Genomic DNA, 27,703 nt, shown 5'->3' with positions numbered 1-27,703 from the left:
ATACTGAATGAACAAATGAATTAATAAATTTGATCTTCATAGCATTCCTTCCTATTTTTTTTAAAGATTTTATTTATTTGAGAGATAGAGAATGAGAGAGAGAGAGCATGAGAGGGGGGAGTGTCAGGGGGAGAAGCAGACTCCCTGCTGAGCAGAGAGCCTGATGCAGGACTAGATCCTTGGGACTCCAGGATCATGACCTGAGCCGAAGGCAGTCGCTTAACCAACTGAGCCACCCAGGCGCCTCCGGAGCATTCCTTTTTAAAAAGACATTGTTAATTCCTAATTTATTTTGTGTGTAGTGAGAACAAGGAAGGCCATTCCACCCACAGAGGATGGGCCTGGGCACAGAGGAGGAGGAACATGGATTTTGACCTAGGAGAAGAGATGAGTTTATTGGGATTTGTTCTTCCGTGGATGTGGATACACATACATGTATAAGAGGCCCCTGAGTGTCGCTGTGCTAACAAAGACTGGTCTTGCCAAATTCTTGCACCAACAACGCAGGTATACACACGGTCTGTGATAGAACCTCTTCCTGTTACTCCAACTCGGGATGCGGCTACATCTCCTATTTCACCTACGGAGAATAATACCACTCCACCAGATGCTCTGACCCGGAATACTGAGAAGCAGAAGAAGAAGCCTAAGATGTCTGATGAGGAGATCTTAGAGAAATTACGTAAGCACTTTGTAACTTTCTGAACTTTCCTTTTGTATGTGACTGAATGAGCACAAAGATGGGAAAACATTTCTAAAAGGATCCCAATCCTGGGCTCGGTCTATGTGGCTGGCTGGCTATGCTTGATATCTTAGCCACATAAGGTGTGCTGCTCACCTTCCCCCTGCACCCACCTCCTCTGTCTCAGCAGCTGCAGCTGGCTACCACTGTGGGTTGGGGATTGAGGAGAGAGTGGATAGCTCACTTTGAGGGCTAGGCATCTTTCAACTTGAGGCATGGTTGAGACGGGTTACGGGTTATGGGTTATGAGACGAAGAATAGCTTTTATCTGCCATCTTGGTTATAGGAGAAGAGGGAAGGGAAACTAACATTTTGTGAGCCTGTACTGTGTAGCAAAGGTCCAACAAGGTATTTTTTTGATTTTTTTTTTTGTTCCTTTATTGCTCATTTTAACCCTGTGAAGATAGACATTATAATCTTCTTTTTTGCAGTTAAGGTATTTGCGGCTCAGGGATGCTAACTACGCTCCCGAGACCACACAGCCAGAAGGTGACAGGCCGGGGTCAGAGCCCACCTTGGGCTCCTGTAATTAGAGCATGCTGCCTCTTGCTCTCAGATGGAAGCTTCCCTTTTACTTTCTTTAGTGTCCAGAAGTGGGGTATATCAGAGTAGCTTTTTCTGTGTTTCAGTAAACTGCAAGAGAATTCATATTAGAAGGAGGGACTGACTAGATTGACCTTTGGGCTTGGAAAAATCTTTTGATGAGACCTTTCATTTATCCTTTGTCCCTATTTACTTCTAAGGGGGATTTAATGTGACTGTTTGGGCCAAATCCACGAACTAGCACTGCTCTCTAAAGCCTAGGTTTCTGGTTCTTTAGCTTAGCAGCTCTCATTTTTTTTCCTGATGATTCTTGTTTGATTTTTTAAAAAATTTCACTCTTGTAAAAGTTGCCCTTGCCCAGAGCCCTTATGAAATGATGAAGTAAGAAAAGCCACTTACCTAGCCATCTGTTTACTCCTATATATAGTGTTTTTCTCTGAACTAGATTCGTTTTAAAGCAATCATACTTAGAATTATGAAAAGCAGATTGGCCTGAGACTTAAGGGCACTTGGGTTAAAGCCCCAGCTCTGCCACTGACTTGGGTCTTGGGCAATTTCCTCCTGTTCTCTGGGCCTCCTTTTGCTCATCTTTTAAATAGGGATGTTAATACCTCCCTTATTTGTAAATCAGATGAGATAATATATGTAAAAAGTATCAGACCTTCGTAATTGGTGTTAGGGAGAGCACACTGGACTGGGAGACCAAAAACCAAACTCCTAATCTTAGCTCTGACACCAGTTTGCTGTGTGACCTTGGGGGGAAGTATCTTCCCTTCTGTGGGTCTCAGTTTCACCATCTCTAGAGTACAAGTTGTGAAACCCAACCTCTCTCACACCTCTCTATCTTTGCACTAGAATTACTGTCTGCTGTAACCTCTTCTTGCCTACTTACCCGATAAAAACCAGTCCAGATATCACTTCCTAAAGCCTTTCCAGTCTGTATTTTATTCCTCTTTCTGTATTACAACAATCGTATTTTCATGGGACTTTATGCTTATTTTTCTGTCTCCTCCATGAGACTGAGCTTCTTGAGAGTAGGGACTGTTTTAACTGTGTCTCATCTGTCCCTTTATTCTTAGTATTCAGCATTGTGCTTGGTACATAGTAAGTGAGCTTATTAAATGAGTGAGTGTTTATTGAATGAATGAATTTAAAAATGAGTGAATACCGTGACTGAAAGCAGTAAGGAGATGAAACTTTTTGTTGGAACTTAACAGGTAAAAGCTAAGGACCTGTTTAGTATGGCTTTGGGCATTGGAGGTAGTTCTTTAATCCTTGCCAGCTGCAGGTTTGGGGGGAATATGGGGCCTGTTTTGTATCTTGATCTGGGAAGAAATGATTCATGGTCTCTGTTTCTTTCAAAGGGAGCATAGTGAGTGTGGGCGATCCTAAGAAGAAATATACACGGTTTGAGAAGATTGGACAAGGGTTAGTAGGGGCATTTTCTTTCCCTAGAGAAATGACGTAAAAATTGTGTATGCTGGTATATATGATTTTACTTTTGTTTTGCCTCTCATAAACCTTGTTCTTTCTCTACCTCATCCCTCACCCATCTGGAGGTGGTATGTTAGGCTGACTTCAGGTTTGGCAGAATTATGCTTAGTATGAGAGATGTGCCGTTAGCTGACCATGTTGCTAAAAATAACCCTTCGGTGAGAGTGCAAAAACCATTTATTTTCTTAGCGCAAAACCTGCTTCCCAAATTACAGCTCCACTTTTTCAGATTAACCTTGTTTACCTGGCACTGAGACCTACCAACACTAATATGAAATGGAAGGCTTGGAACTGCAGACCCTTCTGCTAGCGTAATGGGACCTGTTTTTCTAGGTGGATGCCAGGATTCATGCCTGCTCTCTGATTTCTTCTCTGCATCTTGCATGCTGCCCTCAGTGTACTGAAGTCAGCAGATCTTAACTGAGTTCCTGTTTATGTGCTAGGCAGTATGACTACAGTATGAATCTGACACAAACTCCATCTTCAAAGACCTCAGGTTTATAGAAAGCACTATCAAACACAAAATTATAATATACTATGATAAGTCTTAAAACTGTTTGGCCATCATTTTGAGCAAAAGAAACCAGATATAAAAGAGCAGAAACTATATGATTTTGTTTATATGAAATTCAAGAACAGGCAAAACTAATTTATGCTAATAGAAGTCAGTATAATGGTTGTATCTGGGAAGGGCATGTGAATTAGGAAGAAGCATAAGGAACATTTGGGGGTGATCTTAGTGGTGAACACATGGGTGTATAAATATTGAAAAACCATCAAGTTGTACACTTTAGATTTGTGCAGATTACTTTAGTTAAGTTCTACCTCTCTATAAAAAAGCAAAATAATGAGATTTCTACAGACCTACCCAAATAGCTAAAATCAAAAAGAAACTGAAAAAAAAGTACCTGATTTGTAGAAAGCTCTCAGTGTGAATTTAATGAAAGCATTGTTGCTAATGAAGTCCTCAAAGTTTTCTGTTTCAGTTTTTTCTTATGCGTCCAAGAACATCTGAAAATAAAGTATTGCATTATATAATGATATATTCGTGTAGCATTCTACAGCTTACATCTGTTATTCGCATCTGTTGTTTAATTTAATCCTTGAAATCACGTGAGTGGATCTTATCTTTTCCTGGTCCAGTGCTTTTCCTACTGGACATGCTTTCGTGAGAATTTCACCTTGAGGAGAAATTATTTTGCTTGCTTGAAAATAATCTGGGACGCTATATCCTTTAGCTATTGCATTGAGATATTAGCAATGTGGCAGAAAGGTACACAGACAAGTGTGGGCAAGTCAGGTCCCGTTTCTGGACTTCAGTTTCTTCATAAATTTCAGGGAGAGGTTGTGGACTCAGAGCCTTTCGCCTCCAGAACTTCTGACCTTTTTTTTTTTCATTCAGATGTATGAGGTCCATAAATAGGCAACATCTGCAAAATGTTTTTTTCCTTGCTTACTTGACAGTTCTGTTAGTGCTAAGGGAGGAATGAAATATTTATTAAGCACCTGTGCTGATGTTTCCCCATTCCATGATTTTAGAATATAAATGCCAGGTCGCCTGGCTGGCTCAGACAGTAGAACATGAGACTCTTGATCTCAGGGTCATGAGTTCAAGCACCATGTGGGGCATGGAGCCTACTTAAAAAAACAGTTAAAAGAAATAAATGCTACACAAATAGGATGAATTGGTACTATTATAATTTTTGCTTGCTTTTTTTCTCCCCTTTACGACCTGAATTTTTTTGTTTTTTGTTTGTTTGTTTTTGGACCTGGAATTTGTATGTCTTTTCAAGGTAGAAATAATCAAGTATTAATAACCAGTGAGCCTGACTTCTAGACCTCTGTAATCATGGAGACATAGTCCCAAAATGTCCAGTCTCCTGGGGCCTGGGCATATTTGCCCTTTGACAATGATGTTTCTGGTAGAATGGGGGAGGATGGATGTAGGAAGATAGACACCAGCTTTATGACAGAAAATGGCTAAAGATAAAATGATCAGGCAATGGGAAGGTAACTGCCAATACAAATAATCCAATTCTTATAGCCCACTTCTTAGGGTCACAATTTCCTGACCTGTAGGTAGACTTCCAACTAAAGAGTGGTGGTGTGGAAGCTGGTGACCATAATTTTTAGCCTCAAGGCATAATTACAAGTGACTTTCTTTCCTGAATTGACCTGACTTCCCTGGATAGCATGAATCTCAGGGCTTGCCTAGAATGCATTTTAGTAATATATAGACTTTAAAATTTCTTCAAATTGCACATAATATATCTGATATATGGCATGTACAGTTACAAATATTGTTGCATACCACTCACCTACAAATATACAGGGCTCGTGACTATAGGCATAAAGTGAAGATTTCAGATATTTAGAATAGACGTCATCGCTTGCCTAGCATCATTCATAGTATTTCTCTGCCTGCCTTCCTCCTACTCTGTTTCTGTGTGTATGTGTGAGTGTCTATATGTGTATGTAAGTATATATGTGTATTATACATGTACATATGTATGTATAGTGAGATTATTTTTACCTTGGAGATGGCATAAAAATTATATCAGATTTTCTGGGAGCATATGTGTTTGAGAAAACATTTAATATTTTATGTTTGAAAAAAGTGAAAACCTATTTTACAATATAAACTGCAAAATAAAACTCACATGTTCTCTTATGTGATAAATGATTGAAAAACACTGTTCTAAAGGTTCATAGTATAAAAACAGGAAAGGTACCATGAAATTATTTTTCTAGTTTTTTAGTTGTTATAGTTTTTCAATGTTAATTATAATTAAATATAACACACATAAGTGTACAACTCAATGAATTTTAAAAAATGAACACACCCATGTAACCAGTACCTACATTAAGAAACAGAACATTACTGTTACCCCGAAGTCCATACCCCTTTTTGCTAAAGATATAAGCCATCCCCCCACCTCATTCTGAAAATTTCCCTTGGGCCCCTTACCCCTAACTCCTCACCTCTATAGTTTTCAACTATAGATCTCATCTTACCAAGGTTTACAGATGAAGAGTTTGAGGACATAAGGGGTTAAAGGAACCTATCAAGAGTGATGGAGAAGAGGAGAGGAAGCAAGAACAGGAAACTAGCTTATACCGAAGACCTATTTTATATTCTAGGCACTTGGCTAAGGGCTTTATGAACTAATTGATTTAAATTCTCTTATCTCTTATCTTCACCACTGAGGAAAGTGAAGCTCAGAGAAATTAACTTGTTCAAGGTCATATAGCTAGTAGGTACTAAGTAGACGTTTCAGCTTGGAACTTAGGTCTGTTGGCCACTAGAGCCTGTTTTCTCTTTCTACCACATACTGCTTCTCACATATGAGAATAGAGTAGGGGGAAGGGGCGTTGGGGAGGATTATTTTTGCTGCTATTATTATTAACACTTGCACTGCCAGATTGTATGTAGAGCTGCATTTGACAGATGTCACTTCATTTAATACCTATGCTTTTTTCTCTCTCTCTCCTGTCGTTCAGTGCTTCAGGCACTGTGTACACTGCAATGGATGTGGCCACAGGACAGGAGGTGAGTATTAACCGCCAACTCTTGCTCCTTCAGTTTTACTGTTTTATTATTATTATTATTATTATTATTATTATTATTGGTTAAGTTTTAGTCCTTCTTAGCTCGGTAGGGATACTTCTAGAGTTACTACAGAGTAGTAACATGATGAGACTTACAGATTTTGGAAAAAGTCTCTGTGGCTACAGTGTGGAGAACAGATTGGAGGAGATACGCTTGGAACAGGTGAGTCAGGTGGTTATTTTGTAATTCTAGGTGAGAGAGGATGGTTTGGACTAAGGTAGTAACACAGTATAAATGGGGGGAAGTGGCTGGTTTTGAGAGGTACTTACGGAGATTTGACAGAATTTGGTGAGTGACTGAATGTGAGGATGACTCACAAGTGAGTGATCCTGGTCAAGGAGAAAGTAAAAAGGTGGAGGTACAGGTTTAAAGAAGTTGGATGCTGCCTGGGAGACCTTGTGGAACTGCCTAATGGGCTATCGTTTATATAAGTTTGGTGTTTGGTAGAGAAATTTGATGTGGAAGAGATTTAACTTTTTTTTTTCTTTAAAGATTTATTTTTGTATTTATTTAGAGTGACAAGTGAGCAGGGGGGAAGGGTGGAGGGAGAGGAAGAGAGAATCCCTAGTAGACGCTGTGCCAAGTGTGGAGCCCTAAGCAGGGCTCAATCCCATAACCCTGAGATCATGACCTGAGCAGAAATCAAGAGTTGGACGTTCAATCAGCTGAGTCACCCAGGCACTCCTGATGTAGAAGAGATTTAAACGCATGTCTCTTGACTCCTAATCTCGTGGTCCTTCCATTACTCTGTGCCCAGGATTCCAGTCGACATTGACGTGCTCATTTGGAGGCATGTCTTTGTCTCTTCCATTTCATTAAGCTGGGGAGAACTCTGACTTTATTGCTAAGGCCTGCTGACCCAAGATCTTCAGCAGAAGAAAGCTGTGAAGGGAATATAGAGTACTTGAGGTTTTCTTGCATTCTACTCTTTGGTTGCAGAGCAGGAATGTTGGCGGGTGTGCTGTGGACGGGAGCTGCCTAAGGAAGTTCTTAGTTCATAGCATACTGGGACTCAGAGGTCGTGAGAGAGACCTCCTGTTCCAGTCACAGAGTCGGACTCCTCGGAGCGAGGCTGCTAGGACCTGCTTGTATACATTTGGTGGTTGAGAACCCCTGGTATACTGGAGAAGGCATGGTTAGTAAGGACAGCACATATTTCCTCTGGCTCTTGTGAGTCTTTTACAAGCATCTAAACCAAATATTGAGGCTCTGTTGAGGGTAATTACTGTGGTTAAGGATTTTTTCATTGTTCTTTGAGATGAGAATTCAACAGCTTAGATGTTTACTGTTACTTAAGTAATTTTGGGCAAGTCATTTGACTTCTCTGAGCCTGAATTTTATTTATTTATAAAATGTGCATGATAACATATACCTACCAAAAGTGTTGAAAGAATTCAGTAAAGCAATGCATGTGAAAATACATTATAAACTTTAAGAATTAAAGCTATATATTTATTACATACAAAAAATTACATATTTATTAGTTTTTATTTGTTCCACAAAGCAATTGCTGAAGATATGCCTTATGCCACACTTTGTGCTAAGAATTGTGTGAAATATTGAGTCCTGTGCAGGCACACAGACATTAAAATCATATATAAGTGTTAGAGACCACACTTTCCATTGGGTGCGTGTTAAAGTCTTGTACTGTGGAGAACAGATTGGAGGATGGGAACCCGTGTTAAAGTAATGGTGAGTAAGAAAGGGTGGTATCATTGTGCCAGTTTGAAACATGGTGAATTGGAGGCAGAGATAGAAAAGAGGTAGTTATACCGATCCTAAGAAGAACCCTGTGAGGTAGGTAGTATTATTTCCTTTTTACTGATTAGAAATTTGGGGCTCAGGGAGTTTAAATAACTTTTGCAGTTTTATGCTACCAGCATTTAGCAAGGACTGGGTTAGAATCTTGATTCTAAAGCTTAAGCCTGCGCTCTCCAGACTGCAAGGCCACAGCAGAGCTAAGGCTAGGTTCTAGGGCCCTTGGTCATGTTTCTGTTCTCTGGGGCCCTACAACCCTTGATGGGAGACAGGTTGGTGATGGGCAGTTCCTGAAAAGGCTTGGAGCCTGCATGTGTGAGAAGTTGGCCACAGGAAACAGAAACTTGACTTCACTCTATGCGTGCCTTGTGGTTACAAAACTATGAATGGCAGCAAGTCCATTAGCGTGGCTAATGCAGTGTGGTCAGGAAGGCCTCATTTCCTGCCCTAGGGAGTATAAATCTTTAGTGGAGCTGGTGAGATGCTCTCAGTCTTTGTGAGTGAGTGCTTGTTGGGGGTTATCCACCTGAGAAGAGCAGAACTATTGTCTGTCACATAATAGGAAGCTTAGCATATCAGTGCCAGGAAGTCTCCCAGCTCCACAATTACTTTTCAAGCCCATTTTTAGAGGGAATGTGTTTAATAGAAACAATAGACTGGAAGAGACTTTGGAGTCATATGGACCTGAGGGCATTGATTATAAAATTGGGCAATTTTCTTGTAAGTCTTAGTTTCAATTTCCTTAGCTGAAAATACAGATAAGGATTTTTACTTGGAGAGTTGTTGTTAGCTTTTACTGAAATAATGTAACTAGAGCACTTAACGTAGCACCTGGCACACAGTGAGCATTGAATAAACAGTATTGGTGGGAAGGTGGTTGGTTTTTGTTGTTCCTGTTGATGTTGTCATTCTCGCTGCTCAGTACCAGATGTTCCTCAAATGCAGTTATTACTACAATTTACATTTTCATTGTTGTCTTCCTTTATTACTTAAAATGTTTACTTATATTTGAGTAACATGTTGACCACTATCTCCTATTTAGTCCTCTAAACAATCCTGCAAAGAGGGGAAGCAGGGTTGGGATTATTACCCTTGGTGTATTGATGGAGAGACCAAGGCACAGAGAGCTTGTGATTGGTCAAGGTCAGTAAATGATAGCCCCAGAGCTTAGGTCCTCAGCGCTCAAGCCCAGTTCTTTTTCTGTTATAGGAATGCTGTCTGCTGGCCTAAAAGCGACTGATTGGGTGAAGGACATTTAGCCTAGCCCATAGTTAGTGAATAGCTATTGAAAAGGACTCCTGGTATCCTGCCACCACCTCTGTGTTATCCTCTGCCTGCCAGTCATCTCTCTTGCTGCTTCCAGCAGTGACCTCTTTGAGGTTCATAAGCCCTTTCCCATCCTCTAGGATGGCCAGACGAACTCCAGAGGCACTCCTTTGCCTCCAGATCTTACTATATGTTATAAGGGCTCGCTATACTTAATGTAATATATCTTTAGATCAATGTGTTATTCTTCAAACATTAGAAAAAGCTGATAATCAAACGTTATAGAAAGCTGCAGCCAGACCAGAAACCTAACCTGATAGGAGACCCCACTCCAAAGCAAATTTTTCTCACTGGGGGTAAGGGATGGTAGTAGTCAGAGTGTTTAAAAGAATCATTGTTGTTCTTACTGATGAACTGGATCTCTGCAGAAGACTGCCTATACTTAAATAAGAGCCAGGGGTGTTTTTTTTTCCCCCATAAAAATGTGGATTATTCATTTTTTTTTTTTTTTACACTTCTTGCTATATCTGGAAAGGCTGATTTACTTGTTCTGTTAGGTGTTCATGTTCTTGTCTGTTAAGCAGGAAAAAGAAAATATCTCTAGGGAATAAACATTTAGCAAATAATATAAGTTCTCCTATGGAATAGAGTAACCTATTGCTGATACTATTTATGATTTAAAAACAAAGTACTTATCAACCCACTGAATACTCTCTTTCTTCATTTCCACAAACATTTTGAGCAACCACTGTATGTCAGGTCCTGTGCTTGGCACCAGGGATTCTGAGTTTTCATATGAGCTCTCAAGCTTCTAGAGATATACACTCTAACTAACGTCATGAAGGTAGTATGTGGTAAGTTCCCTAAGAGAGGTATGAATATGATCTTATGATGCTCCAAAGAAGAGAAAAGGCCTATATGGTTTAGAGAATGAGGTTTCTTTGGGCCTGACACAAAGTATAAATAGCTTTTGAACCGGCGAAAAGGATGCAAGGTACTCCGAGTGGAGAGAAGATCAGATCACAGAGTATGTGAAGGAATACAGTGGGAAGGAAGTCGTGAGAGCTTTGAATGTTGGGCTGGGGAGCGTCTCTAGGCAAACAGAAGCCATTTATGATTTTGAGCAGGGGAGGGTGTTATCAAATGTGTACTGTGGCGAAGATTAACCTAGCCATGTGTACAGAATACATTGGCATCACTTTCGAAGGTTCTAATCATGACTTTGCGACTGAATAGCTGTGTATGCAAGTCACATATCCTCTCTGAATCGTGATTTCCTTATCTGTCAAAAGGAATCAATAGTAATACTTAACTTATAGGGTGTCTCTGAGGATTAAATAAAATAAACCTGAGAATACCTTACCTAGTACTTGACACATAGAAGAAATGGATGCAGAAGTGCTTTGGAAATTAATTTATTTCTATCGACAAAAAGCCTATAAAGCTCTTTTTGATACATAAATATTAGGGATCTCATCCCCCTTTTCTCTTCTCTCTCAATGTGGTCAATTCTGACTTATCTTTCCACAGCAAGCTCAAAAAGTCCTCTCCCCCTTTATGAAGCCTCTCTACCATTGCCAGATTGAAAGAGTTCTTGCTCTGTTTTGTGTTTCTATAGCTCTTTGTATGGACTTTTGTTATAGCATACTTTTTTTTTTTCCTTCCTTCCTTCCTTTCTTCCTTCCGTCCTTCCTTCCTTCCTTCCTTCCTTTCTTTTTGTGTGTGTGTGAGAGAGAGAGAGAACACTAGCAGGGGAGCAGAGGGGCAGAGAGAGAGAGAGAGAGAGAGCGAGAGAGGGAGAGAATCTTAAGCAGGCTCCACACTCAGTGCTGAGCCTGATGCAGGGCTTGATCTCACAACCCTGAGATCATGACCTGAGCTGAAATCCAAAGTCAGACACTTAACAGACTAAGCCACCCAGATGCCCCCCCAGCATATCTCTTTTATATTGTGATTTTTTTAAAGTATTTTTTCATATAAATATTTTATTAGTAGAAAGTTTTATCCTCAAACTTTGGCTCATATCAGAATCACCTGAAGCGTTTATTAAAATAGTTTCTGATCCAGTATGCCTGGATGGGACCTAAAATTTTTTATTTTAATTTCCAGCAGGTTGCTAAATGATGTTGTTGCTGCTGGTCTGGGAATCTCATATTGAGTATACTGGTTATGCGCATTCTGCAAGGGCAGAATCTCTGTCATCTCTGTCTCCTTGGTGTTTAAGGTCTGGTACTAAGTTTTTGCTCAGTAAATGTTGAGTGACTGGTTGCACATTGAATGTACTCTGATTTCAGGTGGCCATTAAGCAGATGAACCTGCAGCAGCAGCCGAAGAAAGAGCTGATTATTAATGAGATCCTGGTCATGAGGGAAAACAAGAACCCAAATATTGTGAACTACTTGGACAGGTATGGAGTGATAGGTCCTGTCACAGAGATCAGCCTCTGGAACTGATGGATGGTGGAGCTAGAGGAGGAGGCACCAGCCGCTCTCTGAACTGCCTCCACTCGAGAATCTTCTATGATGCTTGGCTCTCTGCCTCCAATCCTGTATCCTGCTGGACACTTCTGATTGCTGCACAGTCCTTCTGGCTTAGGTGAACGCTACCACCCTGTAGCTTCTAACAGCTGATCCTAGAACTGTTTGTTCTGCCTGGGAGAGGCCCTTTAGCCCATCTGCCAGAGTCAGACATGTAGGTCTTTAAGTCATTTTACATCCCAGATCTTTCCTGCATAACTTCTAGTTTGTCTTATCTCTTAAACTTTGACGGTCAGTAGTTTCATTTGAGATTTGACCAGTACGGAAAGAGTAAGACTTCTCTTTTGTTCTAAACCCTACACAACCTAATGATTTCATTCACTGCTTTATTTTTAGGGAGCCTGTTTCATTATTGACCCCTAGTAAGTTTGTAGTCACTTAAAATCTCTGATCCTTTTTCTCTTTTGTTGCCTTAAACTGGTAATGTAGAACTTTTTAGTAGCCATGATTAAATCCCATTTTGATTGTTTCCATCCATTCCAGCTCATGAGCATTCTGTTCTTCAGCATAATAATAGTGGTTGCAGCTCACATTTGTGTTATGCTTTACTTTGCACCACTTTCATGAACAGTATCTCATTGTGAGGTAGGGTCTATTATCTGTGTTTTACTGATGAAGAAACTGAGGTTCATAGAAGTTAATAACTTGCCCAAGACCAGTAAGCCAGTAAGTAGCAGATGAGGGTTTTGGATTTGAATATTCCTGGCACCAACACCTGTGCCCTTTCCATCATACCATGTTCTTTTCTCCTATATATGAAAAAAGAAAGTGAGCTTCTTGCCTGTTTCAGAGACATCACCAGTGGAGGTGACATTGGACTAAGTCTTAGACTCTTAATTCCTTTATTATCTATGTTGCATTGCCAGCTTTATTTCATTTCTGCCAGATTCTGTCAGATTTCTTGTTTTGCATCTAAAACATGGGTAAGCTTCAGTTTCTTTAAAGAGGAAAGGAGTTGGACTTTGACTTTCTCGACACATAATGTTGATAAGTATAGTGAATACTTCCTTTCTGGGGGACGATTGTCTCTCCAAGATGGGGATCACAGCTGGCTCTGAAAAATCCTCTGGAAGTTATTATTCACCTTCCCATCTCTTTGAAGAACTTATTATTTAGAGAATATAGCTCAGACAAACTACTGAAGGTTATAAGGGTACCAGATTTTGGCTCAGAATAAGGAAAAATTAAAGCTGCCCAATAAGGGTATGGGCATTAAAGAAAAAATGAGTCTCATAAAAAAAGCGAGTCTCTTATCACTGGAGGTATCTGAACAATAAAATGCGTGACCATGTTGTTGAAGGAATTTGTGTTCTGGGAGTAAGATTAGAAGATTTATAAACTTGCTTATCCATTGAGCCTTTGCTGGTGTTTCCAGAGGCTTGTACTGTGAAACCAGGAGTAAGTAAGTCTCAGTCCTACCCTCAAACAACTCCTAGTCTGGTGTGGGGAAAAGAAATACCTAGGAGTTCCTGTGGGGGGACAGAACTGGGTACCCTTACCCTGAGCATTAAGTGAAGGTACTGCAGTTAAGAGTCTTTTGTTTTCGTGAGTTGTCCCAGAAGAGAACTCCATCCATATTTGTTCTTCTCCAAATATGTGATGCTCTGAGGCTTTACCTTGAGATATGATTTTTCAAGGTACCTTGGCACAGTGTAGAGCCACAGAGTTTTTGGGACAACCTGAATCTGGTCATGCACTGTCTTAGCTTTGGCTGTGACACGTTGGTAAAGACGCTCTGCCTTGTCAGCGTCCAGAGATAGTCTCTTGGACCCTCATATTTCTTCCCCCAATCGGTCCAAGCTGACAGATGTCTCCTTGACGTGCTGGGTAAGAGGATATAATGTGCATTCTTTGTCAGGGAAGACATAGGCTCATGCCAGTGGAGGGCTTTTTACCCAGTCCTAAATTATCTTTTGGTCCAAGTCCTTATAATCTCTCTCAAAAGAGATTGTTGAAGAATACCCTACTCTGTCATATATATTCTTCCTGGAAATTAAAAAAAAAACTGTAAGACTTTAATTACAAAGAATATAGAATCTATGGAAAGAGTACTAGGTTCAGAATCAAGAGACTAGGATTCAATTCTTACCCTTTGCTGGAGGCCTTTTTTTTTTTTTTTTTTTTTAAACAGTCTCTCCATCTGCCCAGCAGTTGTCCCAATATCAGGATGACAATTAGATCCCATACCACACAGCTCAAGCCAGTCCATTCTAGCTTCTTTTTCTGAAGCTAGCAGAAGAGTCTGTAGGGCTCTGGGCGATTCTTCTTTTCATTTGTCTTACTCTGCAGCTAAAGAAACTGACCAAAGTGATTTTTTAATTTATCACACAATAGGGCTAAGTGATCCAGTCCCTGAGTGACACTATTGGTTCTAACTCATGTCTCCATAATCTCTGTAGGGAGACAGTACTAAATGGCAGCCCTTGGCTTACTAGAAGAGGCTTTGGCTCTGCAGCTTGAATTCATTTCATTCCTAGAATCAGAGACACTCAAAATGGAGATCATTGCCGGCATGACTGTGTGTATAATACTTTATAGCTTTTAAATGGCTTTTGCAGCCATTATTTCATTTAATATTTACAATCAATTATCTTTATTTTGCTCATTGATTTACTCAGTAAATATTGGCATCGATTGTGTTGGACCCTGGGGATAGAGTCTTGGACAAGACCCAGTACTTGCTCTCATGGAGCTCAGATTTAGTAGAACTCTTGAGGATGTTTAGTGACTTTCCCTAATGTTGGAAACATGGATTCCAAATCTCATCTTTGTCAAATGTTTGGGTGCTCTTTGTCTTGATGCTTCTAGAGGTGTGGGAATCATGCCTAATTTTGAGAAGCATTACTTTGTGTTGTGATGAAATATAATTTTATTATATCTTCAACCTAGTGGTCTTAGTTCTGCCATTTGGGGCTTCACAGAACCGTCTGCTTTGTTTTCTCCAGGAGAATCCTTAAGAGATAATCAAGTTAGTGGTTCTGTTCCCCAGATTCTTCTTCTCCCCAGAATAAAGAACCCTAGACTTTTTCAGAGCTGTTGGACATGCACGTTTACTCTGTATATGCTTAGCCTTTGAAACCCAGTGCTATGGCTCAACGTACTCTGTTCCTTCTTACCCTTTATCTGTGCTCCTACAGTTACCTCGTGGGAGATGAGCTGTGGGTTGTCATGGAATACTTGGCTGGAGGTTCTTTGACAGATGTGGTGACAGAAACTTGCATGGATGAAGGCCAGATTGCAGCTGTCTGCCGTGAGGTAAGGCCAGTGGCCAACCAGCCTTGAGCAGGAAGTGGCCTTCATGTCAATGTCCCTCAAAGTTCTGCACCTGATGGGATCTCAGCCTGGGCACTGGAGGTGGGAGAAATTAGCTGACCTCTCCCCATAAGTCTTCTGTTTATCTGTTTTGAAATTTCTATCACTGTGATCTTTTCTTTAAAGATAACTTTATTCTGATTATAAAAGTATATACCCATTGTAGAAAAATCAGATATTATATATATATGTAAAGTCTCTCAACTTCAATCTTAAAGTTGACTGGTGTAAATACTTTGTAATCTTTTTCTCTTTTATGTGGATATATATTTTAATCATAATTTTATTTTACTTTCCTATTTTCTTCATGTGCTCTGAAGGAAATAAAACAGAGTAAGAAAGCAGTGACAGAGAAGGTACTATTTTAGAGTAGTCAGGGGTGCTTTTGCCATAGATTTGAATAAAGATCTGAATATACAAAAAAGCAAGCCATGCAAAAATCTAGGGTAAAATACTTTCAGGCAAATGAAATAGAAAATGAAATGAGAGTAGGTATTCTCTTTTCTCCTCATTGCTATTGAATATCTAAGGTCTGTAATATGCTGGTAACAGGGAAAAAACCTCTTTACAAAGCCTCTGTGAGAAGCAATGTCCTCAGGTGATAGCCACATTTTTTAAAAGTTTTAAATTAAATTCCATTCAGTTAGCATGCAGTGTAATGTTAGTTTCAGGTGTTCAGTATAGTGATTCAGTATTTCCATTCATCAGCCGGTGCTCATCACAGCCAATGCACTTCTTAGTCCGCATCCCCTGTTTAACCCATTCTGCAGCCCACCTCCCCTCTGGTAACCATCAGTTCATTCTCTATAGGTAAGAATCTATTTCATGGTTTGCTTCTCTCTTTTTTTTCCTTTTCTTGTTTGTTTTGTTTCTTAAATTCCACATATGAGTGAAATCGTATGGCATTTGTCTTTCTCTGATTTATTTCGCTTAGCATAATACTCTCTAGCTCAATCCACGTAGTTGCAAATGGCAAAGTTTCATTCTTTTGTATAGCTGAGTAATATTCCATTGTGTGTGTGTATATATATACACACCTACCACCTTTTCTTTATCCATTCATCAGTTGGTGCTCTTTGCGTACTTTGGCTATTGTACATAATGCTGCTAGAAACATCAGGGTGCATGTATCCCTTTGAATTAGTATTTTTGAATTCTTCGGGTAAATATCAAGTAGTGCAATTGTTAGATCGTAGGGTAGTTCTATTTTTAACTTTTTGAGGAATCTCCATTGTGTTCTCCAGAGTAACCAGACCAGTTTGCGTTCTCACCAACAGTGCAAGAGGATTTCCCTTTCTCTACATCCTTGTCAATACCTGTTGTTTCTTGTGTTGTTGATTTTAGCCATTCTGAAAGGGGTGAGGTGACTGTAGTTTTGATTTGTATTTCCTTTATGATCAGTGGTGTTGAGCATCTTTTCACGTGTCTATTGGCCATCTGTATGTCTTCTTGGGAAAAATGTCTATGCATGTCTTCTGCCCATGTTTTAATTGGATTGTTTTTTGGGTGATGAGTTTTATAAGCTCTTTATATATTTTGGATATTATCAAATATGTCATTTGTAAATAGCTTCTCCCATTTCTTAGGTTCTCTTTTAGTTTGTTGATTATTTCCTTCGCTGGGCAGAGCTTCTGATTTTGATGAAGTCCCAGTAGTTTATTTTTGCTTTTGTTTTCCTTGCCTCAGGAGACATATCTAGTAAGAAGTTGCTGTGGCTAATGTCAAAGAGGTCATTGCCTGTGTTTTCCTCTAGGATTTTTATGGTTTCATGTCTCACGTTAATCAATTTTGAATTTATTATGTATGGTGTAAGAAAGTGGTCCAGTTTCATTCATCTGCATGTTGTCCAGTTTTCCCAACACCATTTTTTGAAGAGACTGTCTTTTTTCCATTGGATATTCTTTCCTGCTTTATTGAAGATTAATTGACCATATAATTGTGGGTTTGTTTCTGGATTTTCTCTTCTGTTCCAGGATCTATGTGTCTGTTTTTTGTGCCAGTACATACTGTTTTGATTACTACAAGTCTGTAATATAACTTGAAATCTGGAATTGTGATGCCTTGACCTTTGCTTTTCTTTTTCAAGGTTACTTTGGCTATTCAGAGTCTTTTGTGGTTCCATACAAATTTTAGGGTTGTTTGTTCTAGCTCTGTGAAAAATGCTATCATTGTTTTGATAGGGATTGCACTGAATGCATAGATTGCTTTGGGTAGTACAGACATTTTAACAGTATTTGTGATACCAATCCATGAGCGTGGAATATCTTTCCATTTCTTTGTGTCATCTTCATTTTCTTTCATCAGTGTATTATAGTTTTCAGACTATAGGTGTTTTCACCTCTTGATTAAGTTTATTCCTAGGTATCGTAGGGATTTTGGTGTAATTGTAAATGGGATTCCTTAATTTCTCTGCTTCTTCATTTTTGGTATATGGAAATGCAACAGATTTCTGTACATTGATTTTGTATCCTGCAACTTTACTGAATTTGTGTATCAGTTCTAGCAATTTTTTGGTGGGGTCTTTTGGGTTTTCTATTTAGAGTATCATGTCATCTGCAAATAGTGAAAGTTTGACTTCTTCCTTGCTGATTTGGATGCCTTTTATTTCTTTTTGTTATCTGACTGCTGTGGATAGCCATATTTTTTTTTAAGTAGGCTCCACACCCAGCAAGGAGCCCAGCATGAGGCTTAAACTCAGGATCCTGAGATCAAGACTTGAGCTGAGATCCAGAGTCAGATCCTCAACCAACTGAGCCACCTGGCACTTCAGCCATATTTTTATTAGAAGAAGAAGATGAATGGAATATTCAGAGAACTTGAGGATATTGGGTGTTTTGCTGATAAGAGACTGGAACTTTCCAATAGCCCAATAATAGAAAAGTTTGGGAGTTAGGGAAAGAGTAGAAGATTAGGTTCAGAGTATTGCGGGGTTAAGTTTAATAGTATGATTGGGGTTTGATGATGTAAGATCTGGAGGCATTCAGATGAAATAATGTAGTTGTATATTTAATCAATATTAGAAAAAATAAAATCATATGAAGTCAGTTTTATCCTAGAAAATATGATCACCTTTGCATTAAAAATCCTGGAATCTAGAACATACCCATATAGGTTAATGGAATTAACACAGGTCCGGGAGTCTTAGGACCTATGGCTACTTTCCTTTGCTGTACTGCTAATGCAGTGTTTCTCAACTTTTTTTAAAAATTATCTCTCCCTTAAGGAGCCTTTTAACACGTTTTTTCCTAATCACATTCCCCCCCATGAAGTATTAATACCATAGATATACTGCCTATCTCTTTATGTACTGTGGCCCTTTGGAAAGCCATAAACCACAGTAATATCTAAAATATTTTTCACTCACTCCAGGATCTGACTTTCACTGGTTGAGGATACATGCATATGTGTACTTAGGGAAGTCAGTTTGCCCCAACTTATTTATCTTTAAAATGGGAATTCATGGGGCGCCTGGGTGGCACAGCGGTTAAGCGTCTGCCTTCAGCTCAGGGCGTGATCCCGGCGTTATGGGATCGAGCCCCACATCAGGCTCCTCCACTAGGAGCCTGCTTCTTCCTCTCCCACTCCCCCTGCTTGTGTTCCCTCTCTCGCTGGCTGTCTCTGTCTCTGTCAAATAAATAAATAAAATCTTTAAAATAAAATAAAATGGGAATTCATGCTATATATACAAGTTCTAAGAGAGGTCATCCCCCTTTAAAAAAATAGTTTTATTGAGATATATTTCATATACCATATAATTCACACATTTAAAGTATATAATTCAATGGGTTTTGGTATATCGAGTTGTACAAACATCAGCATAATCAATTTTAGAACATTTTCATCACCCCCCCCAAAAAAACTCCTTACGCATTAGCAGGCACTGCCCCACCCACCTCACTTCTCGGCCTTCTCAACCCTCTGCAACCACTAATCTATTTTCTGTCTCTAAAGATCTACTTGTTCTGGAGATTTCCTATAAATGGAATCATACAATGTATGCTTATTTGTGACTGGCTTCTTTTCCTTAGTATAATGTTTTGAAAGTTCATCCATGTTATAGTATACGTTAGTACTTCATTCTTTTTATTAACAAATAAGATTGTGTGTATTTATCATTCATCGATGGACATTTGGGTCATTTCTACTTTTTGGTTGTTAGGAACAATGCTATGTACTTGTACAAATTTTTAGTTGATTATCTGTTTTCATTTCTCTTGGGTGTATGCCCAGGAGTGGAACTTCTGGTCACATAGCAACTCGGTGCTTGTTTGAGAAATGGCCAAACTGTTTTCCAAAGTGGCTGTAACATTTTTTTAAATGTTTTTTTATTATATTATGTTAGTCACCGTACAGTACATCCCCGGTTTCTGATGTAAAGTTCGATGATTCATTAGTTGTGTATAACACCCAGTGCACCATGCAATACGTGCCCTCCTTACTACCCATCACCAGCCTATCCCATTCCCCAAAGGCAAGAGAAACAAAAGATAAAATGAACTTGTAGGACTTCATCAAGATAAAAAGCTTCTGCACAGCCAAGGAAACAGTCAAAAAAACCAAGAGGCAGCCCACGGAATGGGAGAATATATTTGCAAATGATGCTACAGATAAAAGACTGGTATCCAAGATCTACAAAGAACTTCTCAAACTCAATACACGAGAAACAAATAAACAAATCAAAAAATGGGCAGAAGATATGAACAGACACTTTTCCAATGATGACATACAAATGGCTAACAGACACATGAAAAAATGTTCAAAATCATTAACCATCAGGGAAATTCAAATCAAAACCACACTAAGATACCACCTTACGCCAGTTAGAATAGCAAAAATTGACAAGGCAAGAAACAACAATTGCTGGAGAGGATGTGGAGAAAGGGGATCCCTCCTACATTGTTGGTGGGAATGCAAGTTGGTACAGCCGCTCTGGAAAACAGTGTGGAGGTCCCTTAAAAAGTTAAAAATTGAGCTACCCTATGACCCAGCCATCGCACTACTGGGTGTTCACCCCAAAGATACAGACGTAGTGAAGAGAAGGGCCTTATGCACCCCAATGTTCATAGCAGCTCTGTCCACAATAGCTAAATCGTGGAAGGAACTGAGATGCCCTTCAACAGATGACTGGATTAAGAAGTTGTGGTCCATATATACAATGTAATATTACTCAGCTATCAGAAAGAACGATTTCTCAACATTTGCTGCAACATGGACGGCACTGGAGGAGATAATGCTAAGTGAAATAAGTCAAGCAGAGAAAGACAATTATCATATGATTTCTCTCATCTATGGAACATAAGAACTAGGAAGATCGGTAGGGGAAGAAAGGGATAAAGAAAGGGGGGGGTAATCAGAAGGGGGAATAAAGCATGAGAGACTATGGAATCTGAGAAACAAACTAACATTTTTGATTCCCACAAACAATGTATGAGGGTTCTAATTTCTCGAAATCATTTTTTATCATAATTTTTGACATCCAGAGGCCAGGGTCTCTCCACCTAAGGGAAGCAACTCTTTTTCAGGGAAAAGCTGCTTCTGAATATTGGTTCATTCTTAATTTAGCCATTGGAATGTTCTTAAAAAATGAAGTATTAATTCGAGAACATTTAAATGTATTTTCCAGTTGGTTTGCATCTTTTGTGTTGATTTTCAGTTGGTAGAAGCTTCTAAAATTTTAGCTTTGGGTTATGGACTTAAACTAGTAGATTTAGTAGCAAACCTGAGATTATCTTTTCTAATCCCCACATTTTACAGATGGGAAAACAGTAGCCTCGAGAGAGTAAGTGATTTATTTAGAACGATATTGTTAGGTAGTGGAAGAACCAAGCATCTTCATTGTTCCATTCAGTCTGTTTGTTACTCATTCTGCCTGCTAATTATAGATGTTTTCCAAGGTTCTTTTCTTTCTCCTCTTCTATAACATTTGCCAGTTCCAACCATTCCTATAACTTAAAGAAAATCACCTGGTCAAAAATGACTCATAAATACTTTTCTCAAGTCTAGATCTCTGTATAGAACTTAAGACTCACATGTTCAGTTGTCTACTGAACATTTGTCTGCAAATGTTTGTAGGTATATAAAATTGAACATACCCCAAACAGTACAAATTATCTCATCAAAAATATTTCTCCTAACTTCACTGTTTCTAATATCACTTCCATATGTCTCAGATATGACTCTTTTTGGTCACTTTCCTCCAGTTTTATCTTTATAAAATAATTTCCTTTTTTCCTCAGTAGTTGTGCTTGGGCCTCAGGTTCTTTGTTAAGGATCTAATGTTTGGGAAAAACTCCAAAAACATAGGAGGAACCCCTGTAGAAAACTACTGTAAATAAGGTGTATTATAATAAGGTATATTATAAGAAAGGCGTAAAGCAGCACCAAGTAAGAAGAGTGCTTAGCCAGGAGATAGGAGACTAGGCCGTAGACCTGCCTCCGCCACGGATTCAGAACAAGTTCGTTCACTCACTGGGACCTCGCTTTCTTTGTCACAAAATGAGGAGGTTGGATTAGTTGATTTTCTGTAAGTCTTCATATTATAAGCCCTTTCTCTCTCTCTTTGCCCATCCACTTCAATAGTGCCTGCAGGCTTTGGAGTTTCTGCATTCGAACCAGGTCATTCACAGAGACATCAAGAGCGACAACATCCTGTTGGGAATGGATGGCTCTGTCAAGCTAAGTGAGTAGGAGTGATGATACTGCTCTTCCTGATGGGACCCTGTCTCCTGGGGGAGGATAATCACATAACAGGAGCTGCAAGACTCAGCAGAGGGTCTTTACTTACAGGGACACCTTGGCGATATTGCGGGTTCAGTCCCAGGCCACTTGCAGCAAAACAAAGATCGCAATAAAGCAAATCAAATAAATTTTCCCCAGTGCATATAAAAGTTATGTTTACACTATACTATAGTCGATTAAGTGTGTAATAGCATTATGTCTAAAAAAATGTACATACCTTAATTAAAAACTATTGCTAAAAAATGCTCACCATCATCTGAGCTCTCAGTGAGTCATCATCTTTGTGCTGGTGGAGGGTCTTGCCTCCGTGTGGATGGCTGCTGATTCATCAGGTAGTGGGGTGGCTGTGGCAATTTCTTAAAATAAAACACTAATGAGGTTTGCTGCATCGACTGTCTTCCATTCCACAAATGATTTCTCTGTACTACGCAATGCTGTTTGATAGCATTTTACCCACAGGAGAACTGCTTTCAAAATGGGAGTCAGTCCTCTCAAACCCTGCCACTGCTTTATCAATGAAGTTTATGTCATATTCTAAATCCTTTGTGGTCATTTCAGCCATCTTCACAGCATCTTCACCAGGAGTAGATTCCATCTCAGGAAACCACTTTCTGTGCTCATCCATGAGAAGCTACTCCTCATCTGTTAGGGTTTTATCATGAGATTACAGCAGTTCAGTCACGTCTTCAGGCTCCTCTTGTGATTCTAGTTCTCGTGCTGTTTTCACCACGTCTGCAGTCAGAATGTACATATTTAAGTTCGTCATCCTATGTGGGTACAGTTCACGGTGTCCCAACACAATTACATTAGTAACATTGAAGATCACTGGTCACAGATCACCATTACAAATATAATAATAATAATGAAAAAATTAGAAATATTATGAGAATTACCAAAATATAACACAGAGACACGAAGTGCGTAAATGCTGTTGGAAAAATGGCACCAATAGCCTTGCTCATCACAGAGTTGCCACAAACCTTCAATTTGTAAAAATCGTAATATCTATGGTGAGCAATAAAGCGAAGTGCAATAAAATGAAGTCTGTCTGTATTTCCTGGGATATGCAGGCTCTTTACAGTACTCAGCACTATACAGAGTGTCATTTCTTTTTTTTCCATTCATTTGTATGTTTAGCCACAAAAATTTACTGAATGCTTCTATGTGCTATGATGGGCACATGGATACTTTTGCCAGTCTTCAAGTAGCTCTCAGTCAAGTGCTGGAGTCATAAAATACATAATTAGAAGATACAGTTTAGTGTAATTTCTTTGATTCATTCATTTAGCAAACGTCAATTATACTTGGGCCCTCTCGGATTAAAAAAAATGAGTAAGAAGACATAGTCCTTCCTATCAAAGGCCTCATAACTTAAATAAACGTATAATTGCAATTTAATGTGAATGAACTATAAGCAGAACATTTTGTTCAAAAGCGTAAGGACCAGTAGTCCAGACAAACAGGTGTGTTACAGGTAGATGGGCAGCTGTGGGAAGATTGTTAGCAATCTTTGTCCGGGGGCACAGGGTGAGAAACTGATAAAAGCAGGACTGTGCCTACTCATAGGTGATTAGGGTTTAAGTCAGGGACTCATGCCCAGGAAATAAAGCAAGGACATAGCCTGCCAGATTCTGAGGCATGGGAATGGTTTTTAAGAAGAAAGCAGGAGTGGGGCAAATAATCAAGGCCAAAATGGGCAGCTTGGACTTTAATGCCTATGTTCTTCTGGTTTGAGGGTAAGGGGCCAGAGATGATGTTTCTTTTGTTCCTCCTGCTTCTTTTCAAGGTTAAATAGAGGGCAGGCTAAGAGCCAGTCCTGAAGATGGCCGTCGTGTGATTCCAGCTCTGGAGAGAGAAGGGATTGCAGCGGCTGGGAGCCAGGCAAAGCCAGACTCCTAGGGAGGGATAGGCACATAGTCAATACTTAACAAAAGGAATACCCTAAATATAAGTGCATTCCTTCTTTTCTTTTCTTTTTCTAGCCGATTTTGGATTCTGTGCCCAGATCACCCCAGAGCAGAGCAAACGGAGCACCATGGTGGGAACTCCATACTGGATGGCGCCAGAGGTTGTGACACGGAAGGCCTATGGACCCAAGGTTGACATCTGGTCCCTGGGTATCATGGCCATTGAAATGATTGAAGGAGAGCCCCCATACCTCAATGAAAATCCTCTGAGAGTGAGTGTTACTAGTCCCATTTCAAGATGTTCGGGCTATTGTCTTTAGTCCCTGGAAATGGGACTCAGGCTGTTCCCTACAGTTTTCAACCTGGGTCTGTCTTTTCTGGATAAAACTTGGCACTGTTGGGTTTAAAGTATAAATGCTCAAAGAAAAGAGATATTAGCAGTCACTCAATCATTTATTCAACAATTTTTTGAGTTCCTATAATGTAAAAGAAACTGTTCTAATGGTGATGAAAAAATAAACAGAAGGTAAGTGCTGTGAGAAGAAGCTGACTAAGGAGCTGAAGAGAGTAACAGGGAAGAAAGGAGAAGTGCGCTATTTTATTTAGAGTAGAGAAGAAAGTCCTCTCTTCTAAGTTATTTGAGCAGAAATCTGAAGAAAGGAGCAAGCCATGAGATTAATCTGATGCAAGAGTTTCCCATGTACCTAGTAGACAAAGGACTTGATTTGAGAACACACGCATTGTATCCTAGAGAAAATCAAAGAGGCCAATGTCCCTAAGTGAGTGAGCAGGGTGGCAATGAGTAGACAAGGTCAGAGAACTAGCAGGGAGCCGAGTCAGGTAAGACCTTGTGACCATTGTGAGCACTTGGTTTTTATTCTGTAAGGGATTGAAAGCCATTGGAGGATTTTGAGCTGAGGAGTAGTATGACTTAATTTATTTTATAAATTAACCATTTTGACTGCTTTTATGGAAAACAGACTGAAATACTGTTATAATCGTTTAGGTGAGAGTGGTGGTTTGGACTATATTGGTGGCAGTGGTAGTGAAGAGTGGTTAGACTCAGAAAATACCTTGAACATACAGCTGACAAGGTGAAATGGATATCAGAGAAAGAGGAATCAACAATGCCTATAAGATTTTGGGCCCTAATTGCTGAAAAAGTTCATTTGCCACTTACTGAGAAGGTTGAAGAGCAGGTAAAATGGGATAATAGAGTTGGTTTTGAATGTGGTGATTTGAAATGTTTATTAGACAACCAAGTGGAGATACTGAATAGAGTTGGGCATGAGTCTGGAGTTCAAGAGGAGAGGTCAGAGCTATAAATATATAGTATATAGTTGGTTTATTTAAAGCGTCAGAACTAGATGATTGATGCGATCACTCACCTAAGGGGTAAGGTTTGAGTACTGAACCCTGGGGTACTCTCATGCTTACAGGTTGGAGGAACTAGCAAAGTAGACCAAAGAGTGGCCTTCCCAATTAGGAGGAGTACTGGGAGAAGTGTGTCCTGGAGGCCAAGACAACAAAGTGTTTGGAGAAGGAGGATGGACCGTGGTGTCAGATGTCACTGATAGATCGTGTAAGACTGAGAAATAAACATTAGATTTGCCAATGTGGAGGGTAGTGATGAGCTTGACAATCAGTATCAGGGGAGTGATGGTAATGAAATGTAAGCCTGACTAGAGTAAATCTACCAGAACGGGAGAAGAAGTTGAGACGCCATGTGAAAGCAGTCGTTGTTAACAAGTTTTGCTCTTAAGGGAACAGAAAAATGGAGCAGGAACCTGAAGAGTTGAGGGAGGGTTTGGGTTTTTTGTTTTTATGATATTATTTTAGCATGTTTGCGTGCTGACAGGAATGATGTCGTGGAAAGGAGGAATGCGGTCATGTACAAGAGAGGAGTGACATCGGTAGGAGTGATGTCCTTAAGTAGATGAGAGGGGCTGGATCAAGTATTGAAGGAAAGAGTATTAGATTAGAATATGGACAATTTATCCATTGTAATAAAAGAGGGAAAGCAGAGTATATGAATTTAAATGCAAGTAGGTTATGGTAATTTTGGTCATGGGCAAATAAGAGAATTATTCTGATTGCTTTTATTTCCTCATTTCTCAACCTCACATCCAGTGCAGGAATTATGTGTGTGTTGTTGTTGATGGGTGGTTATCTCATCTTAACTGGTTATCTCTTGGATTCTGATTATTGGAAAGTGCTTCAGTGTACCAAACTCAAACTGCCTGAACGTCCCAGCTTTGCCATATACCACTTGTCTTCCCCCATCTTACGGTGGCCGTGAAGATGAGCAGTAGGGTGTGGTGGAAATAAGACTGGGTTAGAATCAGAGGACACAAACTTGTATGAATAGCTTGATCCCAGGCATATCTCTTTATGTTTCTGGACTTTATGAAATGGGCATGATGATTCTTGCCTAGTTATTGTGGTCATTAAATGAGATAGTGTTTGTGTAAATACTTTTTGAATTAAAGTGCTGAGTGCTTGAAAAGGACTTTTTTTTTTTTTTTTAAACCTATCCCACAAGATGGTTTATGTTAGGTTTATGTTATGTTGGGAGGCAACAAGGAAGCAGACTGTTGGCTTTACAGAACACTTGCTTTTTATATTCCTCTCCTGCTAGAAGAAATCTGTTCTTAGGTGACTAAGGTGAAGGCATCAGGAGTAATTTCCTCCAGCAAATGGGCAGATAGATGTTTAACTCATCATCAGACTAAGTGAATAATAAACCCTTTAGATCTATAACCAAGAATAATAATAAACCCATGGGTCTGGAACACACTTCATAAGTTATAAAGTGCTTTACAATATACTCTCTTGTTTTATTTTTACGGACATGTGAGATTGTCATCCCTACTTTCCAGATGAGGAATTTGGGAGTTCTCTGGCTTGCATGTGATCACATGGCCTTTAAATGTTAAATCTGATCCTTAGGTCATATTCTTTCCTGTATACCAAAGCTGCCTCTTTATGTCCTAGAGGCATAAAGCAGCTGATCATATTTCTAGAGGGCAGGTCTGGGCACTAAGGGAGAACTCCAGCTAAAGCCTAAGATGATTCTCCATTTGTATTGCCAGGCTTTGTACCTCATTGCCACCAATGGGACCCCAGAGCTTCAGAACCCAGAGAAGCTGTCAGCTTTCTTCCGGGACTTTCTGAACCGCTGTCTTGAGATGGATGTGGAGAAGAGAGGTTCAGCTAAAGAGCTGCTGCAGGTAACTGTCCCTGTGCAGGGAAGCTCCAAGTTTAAGGTCACTAAATCAAGCCTTTTTTGCTTCATTTTTGCCTGTGAGACCCTACTAGGCTTCTCACCTACAATTTCCCACACTCAGTTTATATTCCTAGCTCCCTAACCTCCTGCATCTCTGGGCCTTTGTCCATGTTACTCCCTGAGGCTCTTCCTCAGGCTGTTAAAACTCTGTGGACGTTCATAGGCTCAGCTTAAAAATCTACTTTCTGAGTTCCTGTTGAACTTTGCCTGTAACTTTCATCAGCACTTCTTCTGTTTTGCCTGAATTAGAGTGAGACTCTGCCAGGTTGTGGGGAAGCCTGGAGTCGGGGGTTTGCCAGGCTTTTTGTACTTCCACCTGCTTAATTAATCCTGAAATTACATAATTATTTCATATGGTTGCAAAAACTGCTTTTAGCAGGCTGCCGCATAATTACCACATTAAACTTTATGGTGGTGATGAATCCATAGGCACGCACAGTTACTTCTTTATTATGAGGTCCGAGAACAACTGAGCAAGGCAGGCAGACCTGACTGCACTGAAGTTAGTTA

The 27,703-nt window shown here is 39.7% G+C and overlaps 1 protein-coding gene across 1 annotated transcript in view; it reads left to right on the top strand.

The window, feature by feature from the left end:
- The window catches only part of PAK1 (p21 (RAC1) activated kinase 1), an 86,745-nt gene that overhangs the window by 55,078 nt on the left and 3,964 nt on the right, over positions 1 to 27,703 (top strand). The window contains 8 exon segments of the mRNA XM_045816161.2: positions 508 to 682; positions 2,650 to 2,713; positions 6,281 to 6,329; positions 11,708 to 11,820; positions 15,088 to 15,205; positions 21,842 to 21,941; positions 23,983 to 24,179; positions 27,000 to 27,137. Of these exon segments, the coding sequence (XP_045672117.1) occupies positions 508 to 682; positions 2,650 to 2,713; positions 6,281 to 6,329; positions 11,708 to 11,820; positions 15,088 to 15,205; positions 21,842 to 21,941; positions 23,983 to 24,179; positions 27,000 to 27,137 (954 nt within the window).

Source organism: Ursus americanus, chromosome 16 (assembly GCF_024610735.1).
Source record: "Ursus americanus isolate L20-20 chromosome 16, mUrsAme1.1.p, whole genome shotgun sequence".
Taxonomy (NCBI): domain Eukaryota; kingdom Metazoa; phylum Chordata; class Mammalia; order Carnivora; family Ursidae; genus Ursus; species Ursus americanus.
This window is presented reverse-complemented; position numbering and strand designations above follow the sequence as displayed.